The 24,911-nt window shown below is 34.9% G+C and overlaps 1 protein-coding gene across 4 annotated transcripts in view; it reads left to right on the forward strand.

Moving 5' to 3' along the window:
- The window catches only part of Ptprz1 (protein tyrosine phosphatase receptor type Z1), a 183,360-nt gene that overhangs the window by 54,106 nt on the left and 104,343 nt on the right, over positions 1 to 24,911 (forward strand). For all 4 annotated transcript variants that reach the window (XM_058572131.1, XM_058572132.1, XM_046422389.2 and 1 more), the window contains exon 2: positions 12,464 to 12,529. In XM_058572131.1, coding sequence (XP_058428114.1) covers positions 12,464 to 12,529 — 66 coding nt within the window. The remainder of the gene's footprint in view (positions 1 to 12,463; positions 12,530 to 24,911) is intronic.

A 24,911-nucleotide genomic window follows, 5' to 3' on the forward strand; every position in this document is an offset into this window, starting at 1 on the left:
GAATGAGGATCTTGGAAACACCACACTCCAAGCATAATGCATTTATCTGCATGAGAGAGAGAGTACAAGAGGGATGCTTTGAAGAGTCCAGCATGGGATGGAGAGTTTAAGTATCAAGCAGAGGAAAGTGAAGCAAATAAAATGATTCTGCGGGCCTTATACACTCTCAATAGGATTTGAGCAGTTTCTACTGACTGCAAATAAACCTTACAATGGATAAAAATGAGATGATGAGTAATAATTATCACCTGTTAATCTGTTGGCAAGGAAACACTTAAATCTACCAAGAAAGCTGATGTAATCTTTTTAAAATGTGCAGTTATGAAAAATTCAGTGACTATATAATGTAGTCAGGAGCTTGGTAACCATTGAAAGTCAACTAATGAGTGATGTTATCAAGGCATTTAATTTCTTAAAATTGCTATTGGGAAAAATGGTTGAAACCAAAGAATTTCTTCAAAATGTAAATACTACAAACTTTGAAATAAATAAATAATAATCTTCTGTTCTTTTCCAAAACAAGGAAAGTGTTAATGTTGTCAAATTTTTTAAAATGTGATCATTTTAAAAATGCAATGAAGCAGCTGGGTAAGAGTAATTCCTCTAAATTTAACTATAAAATTAAATATTTTATTTTCGGTGTTCATGTGATTCTTGAGGGAAAAATAATTCAACATTTGATTACTGTAAGGATTCATATTTTCCATTCGGGTTGAGTGTTCGTACTTATCTTGATGACTAAAGAGTACTTGAGGCTGAGAACCAGATAAAAACAGTAAACAAGTGAATAATTTTGTGAATGAGCAAGCATATACTATAAAGAGTGTATATATGTTGAAATTTTTTGATTTTGTATCATTATTGAAAATTTTAAAACAATGTATGCCTGAAAAGTATTTGAGAAATGATATGCATTGATATAAGTGCATTTTTTCTAAAATATGTTTACTATTAAAGAATCCTTCCTGTGAATAAAGTTTCCTTTTCTAGTCTAATAAAAATAATCTAAATGGAATTCAAAACATATCAAAACGAATTCTCAGTCAATAGGCTGAAAAAGGGTCCATAAAATATGCCTTGCCCAGACATAACTACATAACAAATCAGTCAACATACTGGCAGCAATTTTAACATATGGTCCACACCTATTTCAGAATACGCTGCTAATACATAAAGCTGCCAGATTTTCCTGCTTAAAGTATTAACACTTATGTTTAATTTGTCTATGCAGGAGTGTTGATTTAGAAATAAGGCACCAACGAAAATAGGGTGTTTCAAGGTTTACCCACAAATAGAGGACCCAGTTAATCTGAGCATCATGGCCATTAAGATAACCTGAAAAATTGCAACATCACTTATTATGCTATTGCACTTGTTTTTAATTATCTGTAGCCAAAGTACTTACATGCCTACCATGTGTTTGTGATTTCCTAAGCCTAACATCAAAATGCTGTTAATGTTACATCTATGCTGCAATTTCTTTTTTTTTTTTAATTTTTTATTGTGGGTTGTTCAAAACATTACAAATTTCTTGACATATCATATTCCACACTTTGATTCAAGTGGGTTATGAACTCCCACCTTCACCCCATACACAGATTGCAAAATCACATCAGTTACACATCCATTGATTTACAAATTGCCATACTAGTGTCTGTTGTGCTCCGCTGCCTTTCCTATCCTCCACCCTCCCCCCTCCCCACCTCTCCCCTCCCCTCCCCTCCTCTCTCTCTACCCCCTCCACTGTATAACCCTGAGGGTCTCCTTCCATTACCGTGCAATTTCCCTTCTCTCTCCCTTTCCCTCCCACCTCTCATCCCTGTTTAATGTTAATCTTCTTCTCCTGCTCTTCCTCCCTACTCTGTTCTTAGTTACTTTCCTTATATCAAAGAAGACATTTGGCATTTGTTTTTTAGGGATTGGCTAGCTTCACTTAGCATAATCTGCTCTAATGCCATCCATTTCCCTGTAAATTCTATGATTTTGTCATTTTTTAATGCAGAGTAATACTCCATTGTGTATAAATGCCACATTTTTTTTATCCATTCGTCTATTGAAGGGCATCTAGGTTGGTTCCACAGTCTTGCTATTGTGAACTGTGCTGCTATGAACATCGATGTAGCAGTGTCCCTGTAGCATGCTCTTTTTAGGTCTTTAGGGAATAGACGAAGAAGGGGAATAGCTGGGTGAAATGGTGGCTCCATTCCCAGCTTTCCAAGAAATCTCCATACTGCTTTCCAAATTGGCTGCACCAATCTGCAGTCCCACCAGCAATGTACAAGTGTACCCTTTTCCCCACATCCTCGCCAGCACTTGTTGTTGTTTGACTTCCTAATGGCTGCCAATCTTACTGGAGTGAGATGGTATCTTAGGGTGGTTTTGATTTGCATTTCTCTGACAGCTAGAGATGTTGAGCATTTTTTCATGTACTTGTTGATTGACTGTATGTCCTCCTCTGAGAAGTGTCTGTTCAGGTCCTTGGCCCATTTGTTGATTGGGTTGTTTGTTCTCTTATTGTCTAATTTTTTGAGTTCTTTGTATACTCTGGATATTAGGGCTCTATCTGAAGTGTGAGGAGTAAAGATTTTTTCCCAGGGTGTAGGCTCCCTATTTACCTCTCTTATTGTTTCTTTTGCTGAGAAAAAACTTTTTAGTTTGATTAAGTCCCATTTGTTGATTCTAGTTATTAACTTTTGTGCTATGGGTGTCCTATTGAGGAATTTGGAGCCCGACCCCACCGACTGTAGATCGTAGCCAACTTTTTCTTCTATCAGACGGCGCGTCTCTGATTTGATATCAAGCTCCTTGATCCATTTTGAATTCACTTTTGTGCATGGCGAGAGAAAGGGATTCAGTTTCATTTTGTTGCATATGGATTTCCAGTTTTCCCAGCACCATTTGTTGAAGATGCTATCCTTCCTCCATTGCATGCTTTTAGCCCCTTTATCAAATATAAGATAGTTGTAGTTTTGTGGATTGGTTTCTGTGTCCTCTATTCTGTACCATTGGTCCACCCGCCTGTTTTGGTACCAGTACCATGCTGTTTTTGTTACTATTGCTCTGTAGTATAGTTCGAAGTCTGGTATCGCTATACCGCCTGATTCACACTTCTTGCTTAGCATTGTTTTTGCTATTCTGGGTCTTTTATTTTTCCATATGAATTTCATGATTGCTTTCTCTATTTCTACAAGAAATGCCGTTGGGATTTTGATTGGCATTGCATTAAACCTATAGAGAACTTTTGGTAATATCGCCATTTTGATGATGTTAGTTCTGCCTATCCATGAACAGGGTATATTTTTCCATCTTCTAAGATCTTCTTCTATTTCTCTCTTTAGGGTTCTGTAGTTTTCATTGTATAAGTCTTTCACCTCTTTTGTTAGGTTGATTCCCAACAATCCTCTGAAATGGAAATGAGGACAACCACTCCATTCAAAATATCTTAAAAAAAAATATGCTGCAATTTCTTGTAAGGACAAGCTTTAATTGTGGTACTTGGGATCAAACCCAGGGCTTCCCTAATGTTAAGAAAGTGCACCTCCACCAAGCTACATTCCAAGGCTCCAAAATATAATTGTAGAGGCTTCATATTTATTTCTTATTATGAACATTAACTAATTATTTAAATTTCTCCTATGTTTGTGCATCAACATATTTTCCAGTTGTTCTCCTTATACTTTCAGTGCTCTAAATATTTTGAAACATAATCCTATGTCTTTGCCTCAGTTAACTTTTTAAAATCTATTCCTAATGTGTATAAGAGTATTAAACATTTTAAGGATGTTGGTAACTCTTGCCAACTGACTTCCCAGAAACTTTATACTAGTTATTTTTCCCATCTGTGTGTCAGAGGACATCTCGAGATTTTTTGAGCATCGTTGAATACTGTTTAAAATAATAATAAACTTTTGACAACCTATTAACTAGAAAAATGCTATCTCAAGTTTTATTTTACTTTGATACTCAAAGTCTAACAGTTCTTTGTAGATTTATTAATTATATTAGCATTTAAAAAACTATGTTTAGAAAATACATAGTTATATTTGTTTAATGTATTTTAGCAGTTAGCAATAGCAGCATATATAATTTGCATTTCATTAAACATTTCATATATAAGCTTTAAATTTTATGTAATCAAAACTTTGAATATTTGTTTATATCTTTTCTGCATGCATAGAAAGTCAATCTCCAGGGGCTGGTGCTGTAGCTCAGTGGCAGAGTTTCATCCTTAGCACCACATAAAAAATAAATAAACAAATAAATAAATAAATATACAAATAAAATAAAGGCATACTTTCCATCTACAACTAAAATAATAGAAAGTCATTCTCTATCTTATGATAAATTAAATAAATAATAATGTATTTTATAACTTTTGTCCATTGGTTTTTAAAACATTGTTAATCCACTTGTAATTTATTTTGATATATGTACAAAGAAAGTGTGATTTGAATTCCTTTTCCAAATAGCCAGTGTTCCTTGTATGTTGAACTTTCATTCTTGCCTCATGTTTGTGATATTTGCTTTATCATAGATTAAGCTTGCATCTACACTAAGTTCAATTTTAATGTGTTGTTCTTTGTTTCTTGATCTGCCTGTTTGTTTATCATTTTAAAGATATTGGCTAACCAAGCACATATTATTTCACTTTTCCTAAATTGTTTATTACTTTGCATGTATACTTGCATATAAACTTAAGAATATTTTTTTTTCAAATAAAAACATCACAGTGAGATTTGATCTATTTATTAATCTAGAAAGAGTTAATAGTTTCCCCAAATTCAATGTCCCTATTGAGGAATGTGGTAGGTCTCTTCATTTATTCACATTTTCTTTTATATTTATAATAAGTCTATCTTTTACTTACGCACTTTCTCTGTGTTTTATGCCATTCATGGTAAATCTGAGTGGAATTCCATTGTATCCTCTAATTGCTTACATCAGGGTGCCAATTGTCCAGAACATCCGAGTGATCCCAATCATAGAATGGCACAGCAGATGTTCTTGCTCAACACCAGATCTTAGTGCAAACACATGGGCATAAGACTTCACACCAGCAAATTTATGTTGCTAGATGATCATATACTGTTGTTATACAGATAATTAATAGTATAGAATAACATTTAACACAAATATGATAACACATTGCCTTTGTAACTTAATAAATTCCATGTTTTCTGACCACATTTATATGCCTCTTCCCACTTGTAATATTGTTTTTAGCTCCTCCTTGCTTAAATTTTTTTACACATGTTATTTCCATGTTTGTTCCTATTATCACTATGTCATCAACAATTTGGTTTTTCTCTTGTGGTCAAACAAATTCACTATTATGGATGTAGAATTACGTGGCTATAATGATAGCTCTGTATGATAATAGGAGTTCTGGCTGTCTTAGTGCTTTTCTGGTGTTGTGTAAGACTTTTGACAGGGAAAAAGTGCAAATTCCTAAAGACTTTATTTATTCATGAAGTTCAAGGAAGGCTAGCTGATTGGAAATTGTCATCACTCATATTACTTAATTCCAGGAAATAAAATTTCCAAAATTAAATCAACTGTTTAATCCCAGTATCCAAAATGTAGAGAATGCTTTAAGTGAACTCTTATGATTCTGTAAAACTATATTCATTAATTTGAGAAGATCAGTGATTTATTATTTTGTATGAAATACACATTACCAAATGAATAGAGTAATTTAATTAATTAAAATTTACTAAATATGCTTATAACATTTATGAAAACATACATATGCAAAATTATAAGCAATATTTATCTATAGGAGATAGAATTATAAATGAGTTTTAAAATTATTTTTGCTTACCAGTATTTTTAAATTTGGTTTCTTAGCAGGCATAAATTACAATTGGGTAATAAAGATAAAAGTTAACATTTATTTAACAGAAAAGAAAACCTCAACTTTAGAAACATGGATAAATTATATTAGGTTAAAAACACATGCCTAATACAGAAAAATATATCAGCTACTTTCCAAGACAAGCCTGTGATTTGATCTTTCATTGAAAAGTTTGAATGGATTTGGTAAACATATGGCCAACATACAGATCCTCTCTAAGAAAGCATTCATAGCCATTGTCTAAAGAACAACAAAATTCAATTGCTCACCTCTGAACTCTTCCTTAGTCCTATGAGACAGGTATTTAATTGGATGTCTCACTGCTGAAATAACATATGAAAGAAATGGCTCCCTTTGTACTTTTACGTCGTTATCCTTTGTGTTCAATCTTTCCATCTCCTTTGATAATTTTACCATTGGTTTTTTTCATATTATGTTTCAAGCCTTTACTTGTTCATCTCTTTAATCTTATCCCTAAATAGGTCAACTGGATTCAAAACTTATTTTTTTTTCAGAATACTACAGATCAATATGCCCCCTATTTGGCATTAAGTTGAAGCCTTTTCAGAGATGAGAAAACTAGTGGAACTCTTTCTAATCCTTGAAAGCAGCTGAAATTGGAAAACAGATGGTCTAAGGGGGAAATGACGTGTATATTTTGAAAAGCAGAGTGTTTTTAGGGACTTGGATTACATCTGAAGTGATTAACAGTGAGAATAATCTTTGAACTATTACTATTTCCTAAAGAAGCCATAGTGACTGAGTTACCATAATTAACTGCATCATATTTCACAAATGTCTTTGCATAGATACTGGAAGTTAACATTCCAGATGGGTAAGGACTGACTATTTGATAACTTAATTTGACTGAAAGTCAACTTTAACAATGAATGATGAAAATATCCACAGAGAAAAATCTACTATATATATTGCAAACTCTACTTATGGCTGAATTTAATTTTATTGGAAGTTGCCTTATTTAGCTAGTAGACTTTTGGTCTATATCACTTGGATGAGAAACTCAGATTTCTTTTTTTTTAAATTGATTTTATTTTTTTAATACAGAATAGTGGAATGCTTACAATTCTTATTACACATATAGAGCACAATTTTTCATATCTTTGTGTATAAAGTATGTTCACGCCAATTCATGTCTTTATACATGCACTTTGTTATTTTTTTGCATTACAATTCTTATTACACATGTATATCACAATTTTTCATATCTCTGTATATAAAGTAGGTTGTCACCCAATTTGTGCCTTCATACATGTACTTTGGATAATGATGTCCATCTGGTTTCTTATCAGAGGCAGAAAGTTCCAACAAGACATCTGAACACATAAATGACTCAAGTAGCCAGACAATGTGTTCAGAGGTGTGCTTTCATCCAAAACTGTTTCTCTTCTTGAAGGAACTCCTGTTTCTGATTTTACTTTGTTTTTTTTTTCTACTAGATAGGGTACTTATTTTATTTCCATTGATAATTATCACTGCTGTCACTGTCAACTTTCGTTTTACTACAACCACATCAGTCTTATGTATGTCTGATGTCGAATTATTTAGCAGATGATAATTGCTCTGCGGACACTGGAGTATCTTCAGAGGTTTCCAGCCCCCTCAGGCTTTCAAAAGTCACCCTCCTTTCTTTACAAACACACACTTAACTCCTTTCAGTTCAGCTAAAATATTTATCTTATTATTCCTACTCTTCTTTGATATTTTCCTTCAGAATATACTCAAATGTATGAAATATATTCAATACCTTTAAGTCAACTTAGTAAACTGCCTCCTCAATTTTTAAAAGAAATCCAGATAAAAAGAGAGTAGTATGAAAATTAAAATAATGAAGATTCTATGACCTTGTATCACAGTGAACTGTCACCAAGAATAAGTTTCTAGTGACATATGCAGACCCTACACAAGAGCTCAGCTGACCCCTCTGACCTTGGGATCCACCCTGTACCAGTCTGGGTGCTCAGCCCTTCTCTATTTGGGACATTCAGTCCCTCTCCCTCTTCCTTGACAGTCTCACCCAGGGCTTCAAAGGTCCATCTCTAACTTTTCCCATTCTTCAACACTTTTCCAGATTTCTGAATATCCTTAGTGATTTCTCTAAAGAACATGAGAGAACATAGGAAGAATTATATACTATGGACAAGTCCACTTCAAGAAATCCATAATCCCAGACGTCAGGTGTAAACCTGTAGTTATAGTCTCCCTGAAATGTCTTTTTCAAGACCATTCTGTGCCTCCTCCCTTTCATATTTCAAGCACTTTATAATATCAGAATGTGTACTTGGCTGTGTGCCTGTGTGTTTTGTCAGAACACTGCAGTTAAAATCTGTAGTAAGATGCAAATGATAAATTGTTGACCAACACATAGCAAACACATTTCTTTAGGGTGAGGGGACCCTCAGAAGCAATTTTGTACTTCGAATATTTATAATGATACCTTAAGAAATGAGCACACTCATTCTTATTTGGAAGGAGGTGATTTTGAAACTTGAAAAAATGCTAATTATTAGCAATTAACACTTTCATTTCCTTTAAATGAGTGTAAAGAAAAATAAAGAAATATGTATATGTTCATATGTTAGTGCATGTAAGTATATTCCTATTTACTTTTATATAGATGCTGAAGGTCAATGCAAGTTGCAGTGGTTTGGAACAGGAACGTTTAAGGTCACCTAAATTAATATAACCAAAATTCTCACAATTTTGGGTTTTTTAGCAAGTTCAAAATTCACTTTGTGAATAGTATTTTTTTCCAGACAAATTTTAGAGTAGGCTTTAAAAGTATTCATTAATGTACACATTCTTGTATGCTATGTGTTCAATCCCATCCTGAAATTTCTTTTCTACTTTTGTCACTGTGAGACAGACGAAAATAAAAATGGCAAGTACTTTTAATGGAAAGGAAAAAAAAAAGTCTAAAAACTCAAGAAACTAAAATCCACAGAAACAGGAAAAAGTCATTCTATATATATATCATATATATATACACGTATATACATCTATATATTCACACATATATATATAATTTCATTTTCGTGGATTTAAAAATGTGTAAGCACTTGGATAGATTCTATGTTATACAGGATTTACTGGTTTTCAAAGTATATAATGCAACAACAAAAAAAAGTGAAGTAGCTTCTTTTTTTCTTGTTCATTGGAGCTATCACATCTCATCTATCAGACCTCTAAGTAGAATTTTTAAAGTGGGGTACTCTCTCACGCCCAAGGACTATGTAATTAGCATATGAATGTGTAACGGATTGTTTGAAGTAACAATTAAGGGAACAATGCATAAAGGAACTGAAGAGAGCTACCAACACCTGGGAATCTTGTATTGAAAAAGCTTCCCTAATGTAAGTAATTAGAAACCAAGGACAAATGCTCATTGTGCAGCAATAAAGGCCTGCAAGGAAAGCTAGGAACTGGAACTGGCTGATTTTTGCTATCATCCTTTACAATGAATCATTAAAGTAAGAGCTTACTGTTGTATTTATTTCAGTCAAATAATTGTTAAATGTAAGTTCTGTGTGGCATCCAATCTTCTGAAGCCATCAAATGCATTTAAATGATAAAAATACTTGTATCATTAAAATGCTTACATTTGAGATGTATAAAAGATGGTAACAAATATTTTCTCTGTAGTTAATGCAGTTTTAGAGGAAGGTTCCAGTAGGTTGCCAGGTCCAATCAAGTATGCATTCAGTTCTCTGTAATTTACTGCCTAGATAATTCCTGTTAGTGAATCTCTGGCTTTTACTGGTTTTATTTTGTTTCTCTCTAAAGTAAACATGCCACAGGGGTTCTTACTAGGGAAAGCACTGTAGGAGAGTGACTAACAGCTGAGCAGTATGAGAGTCCTCACTACTGGGGGAGCGGGGAGGGATCCTTGGAGCAGGGGATCAGAGCTAGGCATCTAGTTTCCATTTTTATCAGTTGCTACCTTACTTTGGCATAATTACCTTATCTCTTAAATAAAATTCATTTTTTTTTCTAAACTGTTACAGTCTGAACCAAATTATCCCTAAAGACTCATTCTAACTTTTAATCATATATATTCCTTTATCAAGGAAAAAACAAACCACTTTTTCCCAGAAGTTAATACCACTTTAAGAGACATTTATATATGAAAAATAAATTCTGAGTTCAATATTTCATCTTTTAAATAGAGACAAATATATGTATGACTATTCATAGCAGTCTTATTAATAATAGCCCACAGTAGAAACAACCCAGGCAACTACTGATTAATGAAAGGGTAAATAAAATATGGTATAACCATAGTCAAAACAAAAGTTGCACCAGGAAAATTTGAGCAGGCAAGGGCAACTTTATTCAAGGCTATTGCAGTAGTGAGGAGAAGCCAGAACCCACTGTGAACTCAACTCATGTGAAGCAGAGGGCTAAGGATTTTCAAGACTGGGGATAAGCTAGTGGAAAAGTACCGCAGGTCATATAGGAGAAGTCATAGGCCATCTGTGTTTTGTAATTAACTTTATCCAAAGGAAAAGTAAACATGTTTTTTCAACTTGGAGCAAGGTTCCTCACTGAAATTAGGCTCCTCTTCTCTTACTGAAACTAGGAGGCAAGGATGCTCTCTTTCAGGATTACATTTCAGAGACATGGCGCCTGCGTCCTTAAGAAATAAATTTCAGGGACTGTAAAATGGTTGGTTGCCTATTAAAAATATCTACATCTCAACAGGCTAGAGAAAGAATTTACATTTATAACATTTATAAGGCAAAAGCTCTGGAAAGAGAGATTAGGGGCCTAGAATCAGGAATAAGCCTATCTAAGGTTGATCAAGCTGGGAGGAACTTAACTTTCTTATTCACCTTACAATTGGATATTCTTGAGCAGTAAAAAGGAATGAAGGAAAAGGAATTGGTGCAAGTTGTGACATGGATAAGCTTCAAACACTGTGCAGTGTGAACAAAGCTATTGACAAAAGGCTATATATTATAAGATTCCATTTAAATGTCCAGAATACTCAAATCTATGCAAACAAGGCAGATGAGTGTTTGCCTCAGGCCAGGTATGGTGTGGGGCCAGGTGAGGTGGCAGCTAAAAGGTAGAGTTTGTTGAGGGGTGATGAAGATGTCCTAAATTTATGGTTGCCGACTCTGTAAATATACTAAAAGCCATTACATTGTACACTTTAATGGGTGAGAAGTGTGGTATATAAACTGTATTTCAATAAAATTATTGTTACAAGGACCCCTGTGTTGAAGTCTGTGACACAGCCAGTAGAGTATTTGCCTAGTTATATGGGTGAACAAAAATGAAAATAAAACTTTTATTTCTCCAAGGTTGGTTTTGACTTTTAATAATCAGCATATTCTGACTGAATTTCTAACAGTTGCCCTTCCTTTTGGCTTTTATAAAATGGGTTTTAAAGTTTGTTATTATTATTATTATTATTATTATTATTATTATTGCACAAGTTGTGTTAATCAGAGAGTATATAACATGGAAGAAAGAAAAAATAATTTTTGAAAAGTCCTTATGATATTTGCACCCCAGAAGTAATTGGGAACTGTCAATAAGGAAAAAAAATAACCATTCAGAGTGAATAAGAAATAATTTCTTTCCCCAACTAAAGGAAAAAAAAATCAATACAATGTGTGTGTGCCTGTGTATAAATGTGTGTATTCAAATGAAAGCTATATGACAGCCCCAGTTTATGAATGAGTATCTTCCACAAGTTCATTAATAAACTTTTTGTAGCTTTTTCTACAGAAACAGTTCTGTCATCACTGGTCAGGTTGCACACAGAGCCCATACTTTATCCACAGTGTAGTTGAAATAGAGTCCTAATGTTAGTACAGTCTGGGATTAAGGGGTCTTTTTGGGGTGTGTGTGAATGGCTCCAAGAAAAATTTTGAATTAAGCGGTGAGACTCTGGCTTCCACCCGGTCTTCCTTCCTTTACTCCTTGTGCCAAGTTCTAGACCTGGAGCCTGTCTCTGTGGGTTTTGAAGTGTCCACTGACCTTGTGATACACTAAGCTTCCACTGCCTTACTCTTTCAGGCATGTCTCTTCCTCCAGGGAAAAGTTCACTTACAATATCTAATATAACCTTTCTCTCAGCCAACACACACACATTTAAACCCCAATTTTCTCAAGACATCTGATTTCATTTTACATTAAAAGGGAAACAAATTTGAAACCATGATAACTTCTGGGGCTCTTAGAAACATTTGCAGATAAAACTTTGATCGAAAACCCAAAAGTATCTTTATCAACAGAAATTTGGATGTTAAACTTAAGGGATGGTGAGAAAAATTTGCAGATATAACAAGCTGTCCTTTCTGACGTGGTCTCTTAGGGATCATACTCCTAAGTTATTCCTTATTTGCACAGAATATTTTATTGTGTCTGCCCAAACTTTAGCATTCCTTAAATGCTCAGTAGCTACCAGAACAGGGGCAATGATATCTGTAATGGTGATGGTTTGGGTTGAAAGAAGACACTGGAAAAAATAATCATAAATGAAGCCATTTATTGCAAAATGATTTGGGTATCTTGTATTTTTTAATTTTGGGGCATGTATTTTTTCCTGCACATTGATCACTTGATTTTTCTTGATTGTAGATTGGACTTATGGATATTACAGACAACAGAGAAAACTTGTTGAGGAGATTGGCTGGTCCTATACAGGTAAACACATTACTTAAAATGAGATTCAGTAGGATCTCATAGTTTTATATCTGTTTTTATGTATAAAACATTTCTTTCTATCTCTGTCCCTCTGTCTCTGGTACTAAAGATCAAACCCAGGGTGCTGTACCACTGAACTACATTCCCATCCCTTTGTATTTTTTTTTTATTTATTTTGAGACAAGAAGCTCACTAAGTTGCAAAGGCTGGTCTTGAATTTGCTATCCTCCTGCCTCAGCCTCCTGAGTTGCTGGGATTACAGGCAAGTACCACTGTGCCTGGTTTAAAAAGAAATTATATGCTTTAGCTCAACATATCAGTTTAGCTTAGCTACCCAATATTCCAGTTAATTAATAAAATGACTCAAATATGAAATGATTCCTGGTGGTATTTCCCTAAGCACACTTGGTAGTGTAGAATGTACTGGTATCAGATAGAACTGAATTCCAGGCCCTCTGGCTACATCTCTTTGGAAATATCCATAACCCACCTGAGGCTCAGTTGTTTTCTTCTGTGCAATGGAGAGCTATTTGTTCTGAGTATTAAAAGATAAATGAAGTGTAAAACACTTGGCACCAAACCTCCTTTTAAATGGAAAGCTATCAAGAATGTTAGCTGCTTTTGTTATGATCAGGTTAGTGACTGTTTTACTCATTTAACAAATGTGGATGAGACTCTGACTGTCACAAAGAGCTTCCTTCTGAATTACTTGGGCTGAGTTTATTGAAGTCAAAGTCTAAAATGATTTTGTCAGTTCACCATACTTGAATTAGAACATCATGAAGTTGGCTACATATGGTTATGGACAAAGCCATGATCCAAAACCTTGGGAAGAGGAGAAGCCCTGGGCATAATAGAAAGGACATCAGTGGAATCTGGATGAACCAAAATATATTTAGTGACCCCCTGCCTTAGGATAGTGCTGAGCATTAGAGTTGGGTATTCATTGGAAATAAGAGTAGTTTGATAAAATAGATTCAGATTAGAAGGGCTTTACCACGAACCTGTCCAATTTGGACAGTATTTCATAGATGAAGCACAGTAGCATGATGACTTTTGTAGACAGGCATGCATTTTCTTTCTTTCTTTTTTTAATTCTTACTTTAAAGGCAGTAAGTATTCATTGTAGAAAATTTAGAAAATATGTTCAAGCATAACAGCAAATATAAATATCACTTCCTTCAGGTTTATCCTCTTAAATAATTATAGATCTCTCTAGGAAGTTTCTATTATCTTAAGTTTATCATTTTATACATTGGGTTATGCACCCAATTTATTCTTGAAGTTGTTTTTGAGTAATTCTTCATCTGAGTGATGACTCTACTGATCAAAATACTTAATGTCTGCCTAATATTTGATTGAATGCACGCTTTATTATTTAACCACACAGCCTGGTTTATTTTTATTAACAAATTTCCTAGTTTCAGAGGTAGAACTAAAATCAGGTTTTCTCCAACCAATGAACCTATAAACAAAGAACCATTATATTTATCAGGAATATATGCTTACAATAAAAATCAAGCTTTAATGTACCCTCTATTATCACTAAACCAAGAATCATAATATGGAGGAACCATATCGTAGGGAGAGAAAGTCACATTTCTCAAAACTCTCAAATGTGATGGTGGATGTATGTTGACTAATAAAATGATGGTAGTGGTGTTTCCCAACAGCTTGACGTCCTAGAACAGCTGGCTGTGCCTCATCCAGTCAGGAGAGATAGCAGTTTCACCAGGGATTTCAGTAGATACAATGGAAGCGGTACATACCACTGTACTGTATCTTATTATGTGAAGACTCAGCCACAGAGTTCCTCCTTTGGATGGGCTGAGTATAGACATGGCATCTGTAAGTTGACCAGGCTTTCTCCAATGGGTCTGGGCATACATAGTACTTTAGAATAAAGTTGCACCATCCTGCTCTTTTGGTCCTTTCAGAAACAATCTACTTACCACAAGGAGTAACTAAAAGTAGCATTTGCTCTGGGGAGGGGGATGAAAGGTCTCATAAGAAAATGTTTCATAGTTGGAGTGAGGGTAAAATCTTACCATTTTTTTTAAATCATCATATATTAATGTCTCCCATTGGTTTGGAAATTACTCCTAGAATACTTGAGGATCCTAGGAAGAGACTAGTGAGGAGGATATTTTACAACTGTTTAGCTCCAACTAAGTGTGACTTCCTTATTTTGTCTGAATTCCTAAAGTATCAAAAAGAAAATAAATAAAATCCTTTATCCAAATAAGTGTATTTATCTCAAGAAATCACTCCAAAGCCAAATGTATAGTGTATGAATTATTTACTATAAAATTTATTATTTCTTTTCATTTTTAATATAAACATTTAATGTTAGATAGTATTTTCAGTATCTGTGCTTATTATTCCACCTAGAAAATGAAAAACTATGTGGACTGTAAAAAATTTCAAGACAAATAGTTTTAGGATTTTTAAATGTAATTAATTTTGTTAATGGCTCAAGTGCATTGATCTTGACCACATTTAGTCCTAGTTTCATTTGTAATGTCTTATCTTGGTGATCTAAATATTTGTGTTACTTATTGCATTGTGTTATTATTTAAATTTATTTGATTAGCTGCAAAAGAACTTGAGTATTTGTACACAGAGACTTCTGTTAATAAGAATTCTAAGTACATCATAACATCTTTTTGGAAGCAAGCTCATCATGCTACCACATGTCATTTTAAAATATTATGTGATGCATTAAGCATTATTTAAATGGAATCATTTCAGCTAAGTTTGCTTATGGAAGATTACACAATTATAATATGTGAAGTAACAATACAAATCCCTACTAGATGTGGTGAAATAGAGGGTGGAAAAGTATTACTCGTTTAATTTTGCTTTTTATGTAGATTAAAACAACTTTTCTATTCAGGATGTATGCTGTAATTATGCCAAGAAATGACAGGGTTGGTCAACAGAGACGACCATCCCATTTTTAAAGTTCTTAAGGGAGGATAAGGCAGGCGTATTGTCAGTGTGAACTAGAGTGAACTGTAAATCTGGGAAGGTCAGTACTCAAGTTTGACTCTTTCCATAATAACTTCATTCCTTTAAGGGGTTTCAGAAAGCAAATTTTATTCTTAGTAATTTTATGTTTTCTACAACAATGCCTAAACAAATACAATTCAGTTGGGGGAAAAAACCTATGTATTTTTTCTTTTTTAAAAAATATCACAAACACATACTCAAGATTATCATGGAAGATGTTAAAATCTTCTTTTTTATTGACTTGTTAGATCTTTGATTAGAACCTCAAACAATGATAAGATCATCAGAAATGGATGTACTTTGCTCCATGCTTAGAAGCAATCCCTATTGAAATATAATCTTTATTTCCTGGAGTTATAAAATATGACATTGTTTCCTTTTTTACCATTCTTTAAAGCAAATTGTAATTTAAAATTTTATACTGATGAATTCTCAAGTGTTATAACATCTAAGCACCTTTTAGGTTTTAGTTGAAGAGTTCCATTGGGGACAACAAATTGTGTCTGCCCTGGCCACATATGACTCACCATTGCAATTGGCTGGAAGCCCTAGAATGAGGAGGCGTAAATATCAAACAGATTATTTCCCCAAATAAAATATCCTGTCTAAACAATCTTTCTATCTTGATAATGACTAGAAGATGCTACTCATGGAAAATGAATAATATAAGATTCTATAGAGTGTGATTTAGTGTTTGGCTGGCTTCCTTTCTCTCTCTCTTTCCTTTTTTTTTTTTTTTTTTTGGATACAGTTAGTTCAGTGTTTTTCTTCTCTTGACCTAGGATAAAATAGATCAAACTTAACTAAAAGAAAATTTGAATCCATTTAGAATAATGGCTGCTTTCTGGCATGCCCACTCCTTTCTTTACTTCTAGGATCTGAAATATCCTTTAAACATATTGCATTTTTCTTCTTCAATTCACTACTCTGTATATTAAACAGATTGTTCATTTTTCATTTCCAACTTGGGAGCAAAATAAAATCAAGCTCTAGAATGCTACTTATAGAATTATCCCATTTCTATGTAAATTTTGTTATTTTTATGGGCATAGAGGAAAGGCCTGGAGAGATATACACCAGTCTGTTGGGCAGGGCTAACCCTGCAAGTGAGGCTGTAGAAGTCTCTGAGAATGTAGGAGCAGGATCCTCACTTCATGCTGTGTACTGTTTATTTGGGGCAAATTTTTTTGACAAATTTGTTGATTAAGAATATTTTTATCTTATCTGGGTTAGTTTTAGTTAAGAAAGGCAAGGTAGTTAGATAAGATCAATGGCTTCATGTCTTTACCTGTCAGGATAGGCTCTCTGCTTGGCTGAGTTCTTAGAGGACATCACAGACATCTAATCAGAGCATGATGGCGCTCAGGGTCCAGCTTCCTGGTCATCATTGACTTGCAGACAGATCAGCCTGCTAACGGCTTGGCATTTCACTTTTCTCATCTGTAAAAACTTTGGAATTATGCTCTGCTTATTTGTGTGTGAGTCAGATACATGCTTGCCATTGTTGTGGGAGAGCTCTTTGAGCAAGGGCTGATGTACAGATTCAAGTGAATAGTATTTTTCAGTGTCTTAACTTGAGCCCCAACAGATTGAACAAGCCTGGACGCATCTAACAGTCTGTCAAGGGTTTCTAAAAGGAGTCGATCCGCTCGAATGCTTATTATGGACAGGTATCTCCTATCACCTGCATGCTTTTAAAAGTTTACCTAAGATTTCTATTTTTTTTAAAAGATTTCTATTCTTGGCTGACTTTTCCTATGTTAACTATGATGACTGTGTATTCCTTATTGTAGAGGCTGAATAGGATTTAATAAATGATCAAAAGTCACTACTTGCTTAACTTACATTCTTGAAAATAAATAAGAGATATCAAGTGCTCTTAATTTCTAAAAATGGTAAAGAATTAAGTATAAGTATGCTTGATTTAGCCATTGCACAATGTATAAATAGTTCACAACAACTTGATGTATAACACACACACACGTGTTTTTTTGTTGATTAATATATTTAGGAATTTTTGTTTGCAACCATCACTTACAGGATTGAAAAAATAAAGACTGGCTGTGGAATAGCATAAAATTAAATAATCATTTCTTATTTTTGCCCAAGGTTAAAACTATATGCCATATGTTTCCCCCATGAATAAAATTAAAACTGCAGTGGTTCTCTAGTCCAGCCTCATAGCTACTCTTGCTGGCAGCATTTATAGTCTTCAGTCACAGGGCAAGTCCTGTGCAGCTCAGGATGAGAAGACCTGTTTGTTTCTCCTGTCTGTCCTGCAATGTTTTGCCTTAATTTGGATGCATTGTGCCTCTTCCCTTTCTAGACATTCTGTATTTTACCTCTGCATTCCTTAGTCTGGAGGGATCTACTTCATAAATAGATATATTTCAGCAAAATAAAAAGGGAAGAAAAAATTCAATAGTTAATTTAAACATCTAAGATTAGACTACAGTTTTTTATTGCTGCACACAATTCTCTTAAATGTGTCAAACTCTGAGGCAAAACACCCTTAGGATAATTTTTAGCTGACCTGTGTCACCCTCCTGTTGTTTGTATCAGTAAAGGCCAAGTGCAAGGCTAATTCATTTTCAGTTTTCTATGTTTTCTGTATGGTAAGTCTGACTCTTAGACAAGAGAGTTTAAACATCAAAAAGATGAGATTTAGTCCTTAGATTGTACAAGTTTAGGGTTCTATAGGGAGGGAGGAGAATTTGAACCCTACTTAGAAGCAGAGTTCAGAACTATGAAATAGTGTCTGATAACCTGAGGACAGTGGGCCTGATGGAGGCTAGAAACCAAAGAAAAGGCAATGGGGGGAGCAGTGGTGGGGGTGGTCCTGGAGAGAGAGAGTTACAGTGATTGGGGAAGAAACATGGTGGCAGAAGCTGAATGAAGAGCAGACCTTAGAGTCACTGTGATGGTCCTGGTTGCTCTTCTGGGTCACTCTCCACCTGGAGCCTCCTTGTTGTCAAATGCCTGCACACTGTGTCCTGCAAACAAAAGAGCCCAAGCAACTGTGGGCTCTTTCTGAAAGAGTCAGAAATGGGAGGAGGAAGACTACTATGCTGGGTGTTCCAAGGCAGACACATGGAGTTGTAGAGGAATTCAGGTCAATTAAAGAGCCTCCCATGGCCAAAGTGAGAACTGACAGTCTCCAGGAAGGAGTAGCAATGTTGGACTTAAAATCAGATTCTTGTCCTCAGTGGCTAAACTTTATTTCCTTAGGAGATGCTATTCAGCTGTCTCGTTTAGTAGAATTACTTCTAAAGACACATGGAGAGAGGAGACCATGCACAGATTATGGGGACTGAGTGTGATAAGACTGTAAATGACTGGTCATTTTCCTTCAATGCTGAGACCTATGAAGTGTGGAGATTTGATCCCTTATCTTTCCTAATGGGTATCATAAGTGCCAGTAGAGTATATGTTTTTCCCTACAATAAAAATGACTAAACTTACTTCTCAGTACAAAAACATGCTTATTCAAGAAAAATCGTAAGTACATGTATACATACACGTGAACAAATAGCTAGGATTTCATCTTCCAGAAGTAACTGCTATTGATATCTTCTGTTGGAGAAATGTAATGAACAGCAGAATCTTATTCCAATCCAGCAATCCTTTGCATAAAGACTGTAGCGAAAGAAAACAGCTTTATTATTAGATAAGCATTAAACACATGTGTTACACATCAGAGGCAATCCCAGAAGAAACTGCAAAAACAGAACGGAATCTCACCTCCTTCAGTTATAACTCTTTACATACATGTCTTTGAGACAAACAATAACCAGTCCTCAGGTAGGAAGATTTGACAGCGACTTTGGTTACACATAGTTCTTCCAAAGTTCCTGGAGTGACTATCCGTGCTGGCATATTAGTTCTATCCAAAAGAAAAACACACCTCTTATCTTTATAGTAGACTGTAGCTTTATGGATGAGAGCAAGTGATATACAGAAGTTAAACTCCTACCTTTCCACAGGAATGATAGAGTGGGGCCCCATCTTCCTAAGTGTTCAAATTTCAAAAAGATGGCTCCAGTGTCCTAGACATGTTGATTCAAAAGGCCTATCTAGTTTTTGAAAGATTTACATACATAACAGAGAGAGGCAAAAGAACTCACAATGATCCATTTTCTAAAGCAACCACTTTAAGGACAGAGAAGTCTCTTCCCTATTTTCATCAGGAAAAACAAGCCTTTTAATTTGTACTTTTATTTGTTTTTATACTTCCTGATTATACTTTCTGATGTTCTTATGACCCCTTTCTATATGTACTGCCCTGACTACTCAGTAATATTACTATCTCAGTAATAATTTGTGTATATATTTCTAGGTAAATATATAATAAACAATTCAAGGTGGGGCAACAGAAGACATAAGCTTCTACTAGGGAAATTTTCTTCAGTGTTTCCCTATACCTGGAGTCTTTCATAGAGTAGGTATTCAGTAAATAAATATTTAGTGTACAACTTCCTGCAGTATCATTGAGGCACAGAATTAATTTCACCTGGGAGCAATTGTGACTATTAGGCACATAATTAGCATCCCAGATCCTTCTTGCAACAAATAGGGAAATGCAAAAAATAAATATTATACAGTGACTGCAGAGCAAATTTGAGCATATGAGTAGCAGCTATCAATCTTAAAGAACTGGAAAACAGGAAAAGGCTGTGTTTTGTAGCACTCTACCACCTAGAAATTGACACAAAGGATGATCAACCCAGAATCAGTATTAAAGGGAAATCAAAATTTGATGTATGCCAAACTAGATTTCCTATAACCTGTGAATGGCTTTTCTAGCTTCTACATGTGTATTTCCCATATTTCAAAGCATCTCTAGAACATAAGACTTGTTGTGACACTCTTGTTTTTTCATAAATTATGTGTAGTTCTCCTTTTCCAAAACTCCGAAAGTCTGTTCTTGAAGATCAGTTGTATTTATGCATGTAGTGCCTTCATATATCCTCCTGAGAAGATTTTTAGGTTCAGTCAAACTGAATTAGAATGAGAACTAGCTGATGGAACTTTCTTAATGATATTATGACTTGTGAATGAAGGAAAATTTAAAGTGTTGAGATCATTAGTTGGATCAGTACTCATTGGATGCATAGCATGAGGTAGACATTGTGCTAGACTCTGGGGTACAGTGATGAAAGGAAATAACCCCAAACTTGTAAACATTAATGATAACAAAATGTGATCTTAAGAGTGTGTGATATGTGTGTGCATTGTGGTAGATTGTGGTGACTCGAGGTTCAGGACCGCTGAATAGCTTATGGGGTTCTGTGAAGTTTCCCTGAGAAATGGAATTTAAAATGAGCTACAATATAAATGGTGTTAGGTCAACATAGTTGAAGATTGCCGGGGCAAACAAAGCAGCCGTGCTGAGACGTGTAGGTAAAACACAAACAGGTGGGCTCCAGCATCTGCCGTGTTCTTCCTGCCTTTGCACGGAAAACCAGAACATGACAAGACAAGCTCCTTGGGGCCCCATGAATTCTTTCGGGTATCCTCATCCTAGCTGAAATTCTAGATAATACCATTTTTTTTGATTGGCAGTGACTTAAACTTTTAGTTATTAACATTTGTATTTAAGGGATGTTTAGCATGATCTTACATGAACATTTTGAACAATAAACTAAAAAATAAGAACTAGTCAAAGAGTCTCAAAAATAGGGGAATGGCAGTTTTTACTTACTCCCAAAGGGGGAGGATTTTATGTTGATAGGGCTAATGGATGTTGTCGCACAAATTTAGGGAGTTCACCATGAGATAGGGATTACTGACAGGGACATATTGTCATGAAGCTGGTTTAGTGGGAGTTATTTTGCTAGTTTGGTAAGAATAAATACAGGCTGTAGAGTCAGAAAGTCTAACTGCTTGGCTTCAAACCCGGGCTCCACCTTAGGCGTCACCTCTTTTGTCTCAGGTTTCCGGATCTGTAAAAAGAAATCATAATAGTACTTACCTCAAAGGCTGCTGCCAAGATTCAATGAGTCAGTGTTTGCAAAGCACTTAGAATAGTGCCTGGTTCATATAAAGTGCTAAATGATGCTATTAGTTAAGGCAAAGTAAGTCTTCTGCACTTTGAGGATTTATACCAGGTTCTTTCTAAAGTACAGATGGGCTATATGAGCCTTCATTCAAATCTCTCCAGTTGCTCCCTACCACTTACAGAATAAAAATATCAGACTCTTCAGTACGGCCTATAGTGTTGGTAATGATCTCTTTCTGCCCAGCTATCCTGTTCCATCTATCTTAATTACCTTTCCTTCTGTCTCCTGCTGTTCTTGCAATTCAAAAACAAGTGTCAGCCTGGGGGTGTGGCTCAGTGGTAGAGGGCTTGCTTAGCATGCATCAGGCCCTGGGTTAAATCCCCAGCACTGCAAAATAAATAAATAAATACATAAATAAAATGGTTAAGGAGGAGGAGGACAAGGATGAGGACAACAACTCTGTTATTTGGTCTTTATTATTTGGTTTTTCCTGAAGACCAAACCTATTCACTTCTTTTGCATGAAGCTTCTTGTCCCTCAAGCTGGAGAAGAGCCCTTGCCTTAATGTCCTGTTCCTGTGTACTCATCTTTATTGCAACCCAGGATGTGTCTGGTTCCACAGTTTATTCCTCTTCCCTTTCTCAGAATGTGGCCCTACACTGGACTCAACAAGGTGTGTGCATGAATGAACAAAGCTGCAAAGTAGATTGTGTTCTTGTTTTATAAATAAAGAAGCAGAGAAATTAAGTCACTTGCTCAATCACAAAGTGAGCAGAGGATTGGAAACTGGGCATGGGTCTTGACTCCCAGGTCTCTATCCTAAGAATTCTGTGTATGGCTGTATCTGCTACTTTTGTCTCAGTGATGGGGGGGACAACAAAAAGCATAAAGTTGTTAGGCTTTGAATTCTTGTTTGGATATTTTTTAAATGCTGACTTCAAAGCCATTGTGTATAATATAGTCTCTTTTTACCTTATCATTGTGTGTTTTTTTTTTGTCTTTGCAAGGGAGGTAGTATGCTAGAGATTGAACCCAGGGTCACACTCCTACTGAGCCACATCCCCAACCCTTTTTTTTTATTTTTGAGAGAGGGTCTTACTAAGTTGTCTAGGCTGGCCTTGAACTTGGCCATCTTTCTGTATCAACCTCCCAAAAAACTGGGATCATAGGCATGCACCACCACCCCTGGTGCCCAGCTTCAATGTGTATTTTTAGGGAATGTGTTAAGAGCAATCCTTTCTGGAAAGTGGGAATGTGGCTCTGTCTTTTATTTTCACCTTTTTACTTGCAGTATTTTCTAATTTTTTTTAACACAAAAAAATGCTTTATAACTGAGTTTGGGAAAAGAAAACTTAAATGTCTACTTAACATAATATAAACTTAACTAAATTAGTTCTGACTATGGGGGCAATTTAAGAATTTATATTTCATCACAGAAAGTCTTCTGCAAGCCTCATGGCTCCCCAGCCTGTACTGGTTTATGTAGCTGAGAATCCTGTGTCTGGTCCTATTTCTGCTTTACTGTACCAGGTGAATGACTTTAATGATCAATGAAGTTGGAAATGCTCTATTAATCATGTATGTCCTTAAGGAGTAGGTAATAAATTTTCATTAGTATGGGAATAGATAATATTCTTTTAGAGAAATGGCCATATTATTATACATTTGCATTTTACTCAGACTTGATCTAGCCAGGATTCCACCGAGGGCACTTAAAGTATCACACAACTTGATTTTCTTCTCTGCTGTGGTGCAATATTCTCACTTTGCATTAGTTTCACAATCCAGGATCATTACCCTAGCTCAGTGAGAATCAATTTTTCATAGTTGATTGTCTGAATCAGTGGCAGCTCAGTTACATTTTCTACATCATTTACCAGAAAGTATAGATTTTAAAGAAGTCAGAGCAATTATGCAGGTAACCCATGCCAGGATTTGCTCTCAAAACATGCCCCTGAAAGTCAAAACCTTCTGCAAATTGGACAGGTACTGACCTATTCTTCAAAAGAGTCCCCATTCTGGTTCACCATTTTCTACGTGAGTGTCCATTGATAGAGCCCATTCTCTTTTGCTAAGAGACGAGTTCATCTACAGAGACCAATGCCTGTTGTGCCCTTTTTAGGAGAATAAGTTCATCTTTAATTTCTGTGAAATAATGAAGAAAGCTAGTTTGGGACCTGTTTATGAGATTTCAGAGCATGTATAGGAAGGAAGTTCTATTATTTTAATTGTGATACTTTTCCCCCAAAGTATGCATATTTAGGTAAATTATAAAAGCTCTCCAGTTCTTTTCACTAATGGTGATTGCTGTTCATGCTTGAGCACAAGAGAGAAAGCTTGATTTAAAATCTACGTCCTGTTGATGTGTTTTTATGCCACCAACATTTTTTAAAGTAAATTGAGTAGAAAATTAAGTTCTGGCATATGATGCAAATTCCTCTAATGTATCTGGCCTTCGTTTAATCATTTATGAGTTATCACTGCAAGATGTTTATATAGATTAGATACCACAGAGATCTAAGGAACTATATTTATTTGATCCTAATTAATATTTGGCCTTAAATAGATAATCACACCACTTTCCAGTTTCCTAATATTAAGCAATTAAACAGCTAGCATCTGTTGGCCAGATAAATATTAAACTTTGCCAAGTAGCTATATGCAAGGTTTCACCATATGTGGACTCTGTTAGAATACATTGCAAGATATTTTAAAATCCATGTATTTTAGGATTGTAAAAGTTATCACTGAAAAAATTATTTATTATCTGTTTATAGTGTTAAAATTTATGCTAAAGTATCAGATAGTTGTATAGTGCATGTTTGCCCATAATATATGAAGACACATCAAGTCAATATTTTTGTGTCTATCTCTATTAAAGCATTTTGTATTTACACTTTAGAGTTTCCATTTTCTTAATTAGAATATTCCTAAACTTCTACAGTTTCTTCCTCTTTTCAAATTGAAATCCCAAATAAGCAATTATAATGTTAAGGAATATAGATAGTGCGTAATCTAGACCAATAGTTCCCAAATTTCAGAAATTATCAGAATTACCTAAAGGGATTACTGAAAAGAAAAGATTACCTGTCCTGAATTCCAAGATTTTTGATTCAGTAGTATGAGATGGAGACTGCAAATTTAATATCTAAGAAGTCCTCAGCTGATCTTTATGCTGCAATCTTAGGAGCCTCATATTTCTGTATCTCGAATCTAGATCAATCATAGCTTATGTGGCATTCATTTTAAAAATGAATGAATGATAGAGTAAAAACAAGAAAACATGCATGAATGTATTTATACATATGACAGCACTTTAGATCACCCAGTGAGCTAAAGTGACATAAAATAGAGTGTATTGCTTTTATATA

Source organism: Marmota monax, unplaced genomic scaffold (assembly GCF_021218885.2).
Source record: "Marmota monax isolate L192 unplaced genomic scaffold, Marmota_monax_Labrador192_F-V1.1 WCK01_AAM20220418_F8-fsc00027, whole genome shotgun sequence".
In the NCBI taxonomy this organism is placed as follows: Eukaryota; Metazoa; Chordata; class Mammalia; order Rodentia; family Sciuridae; genus Marmota; species Marmota monax.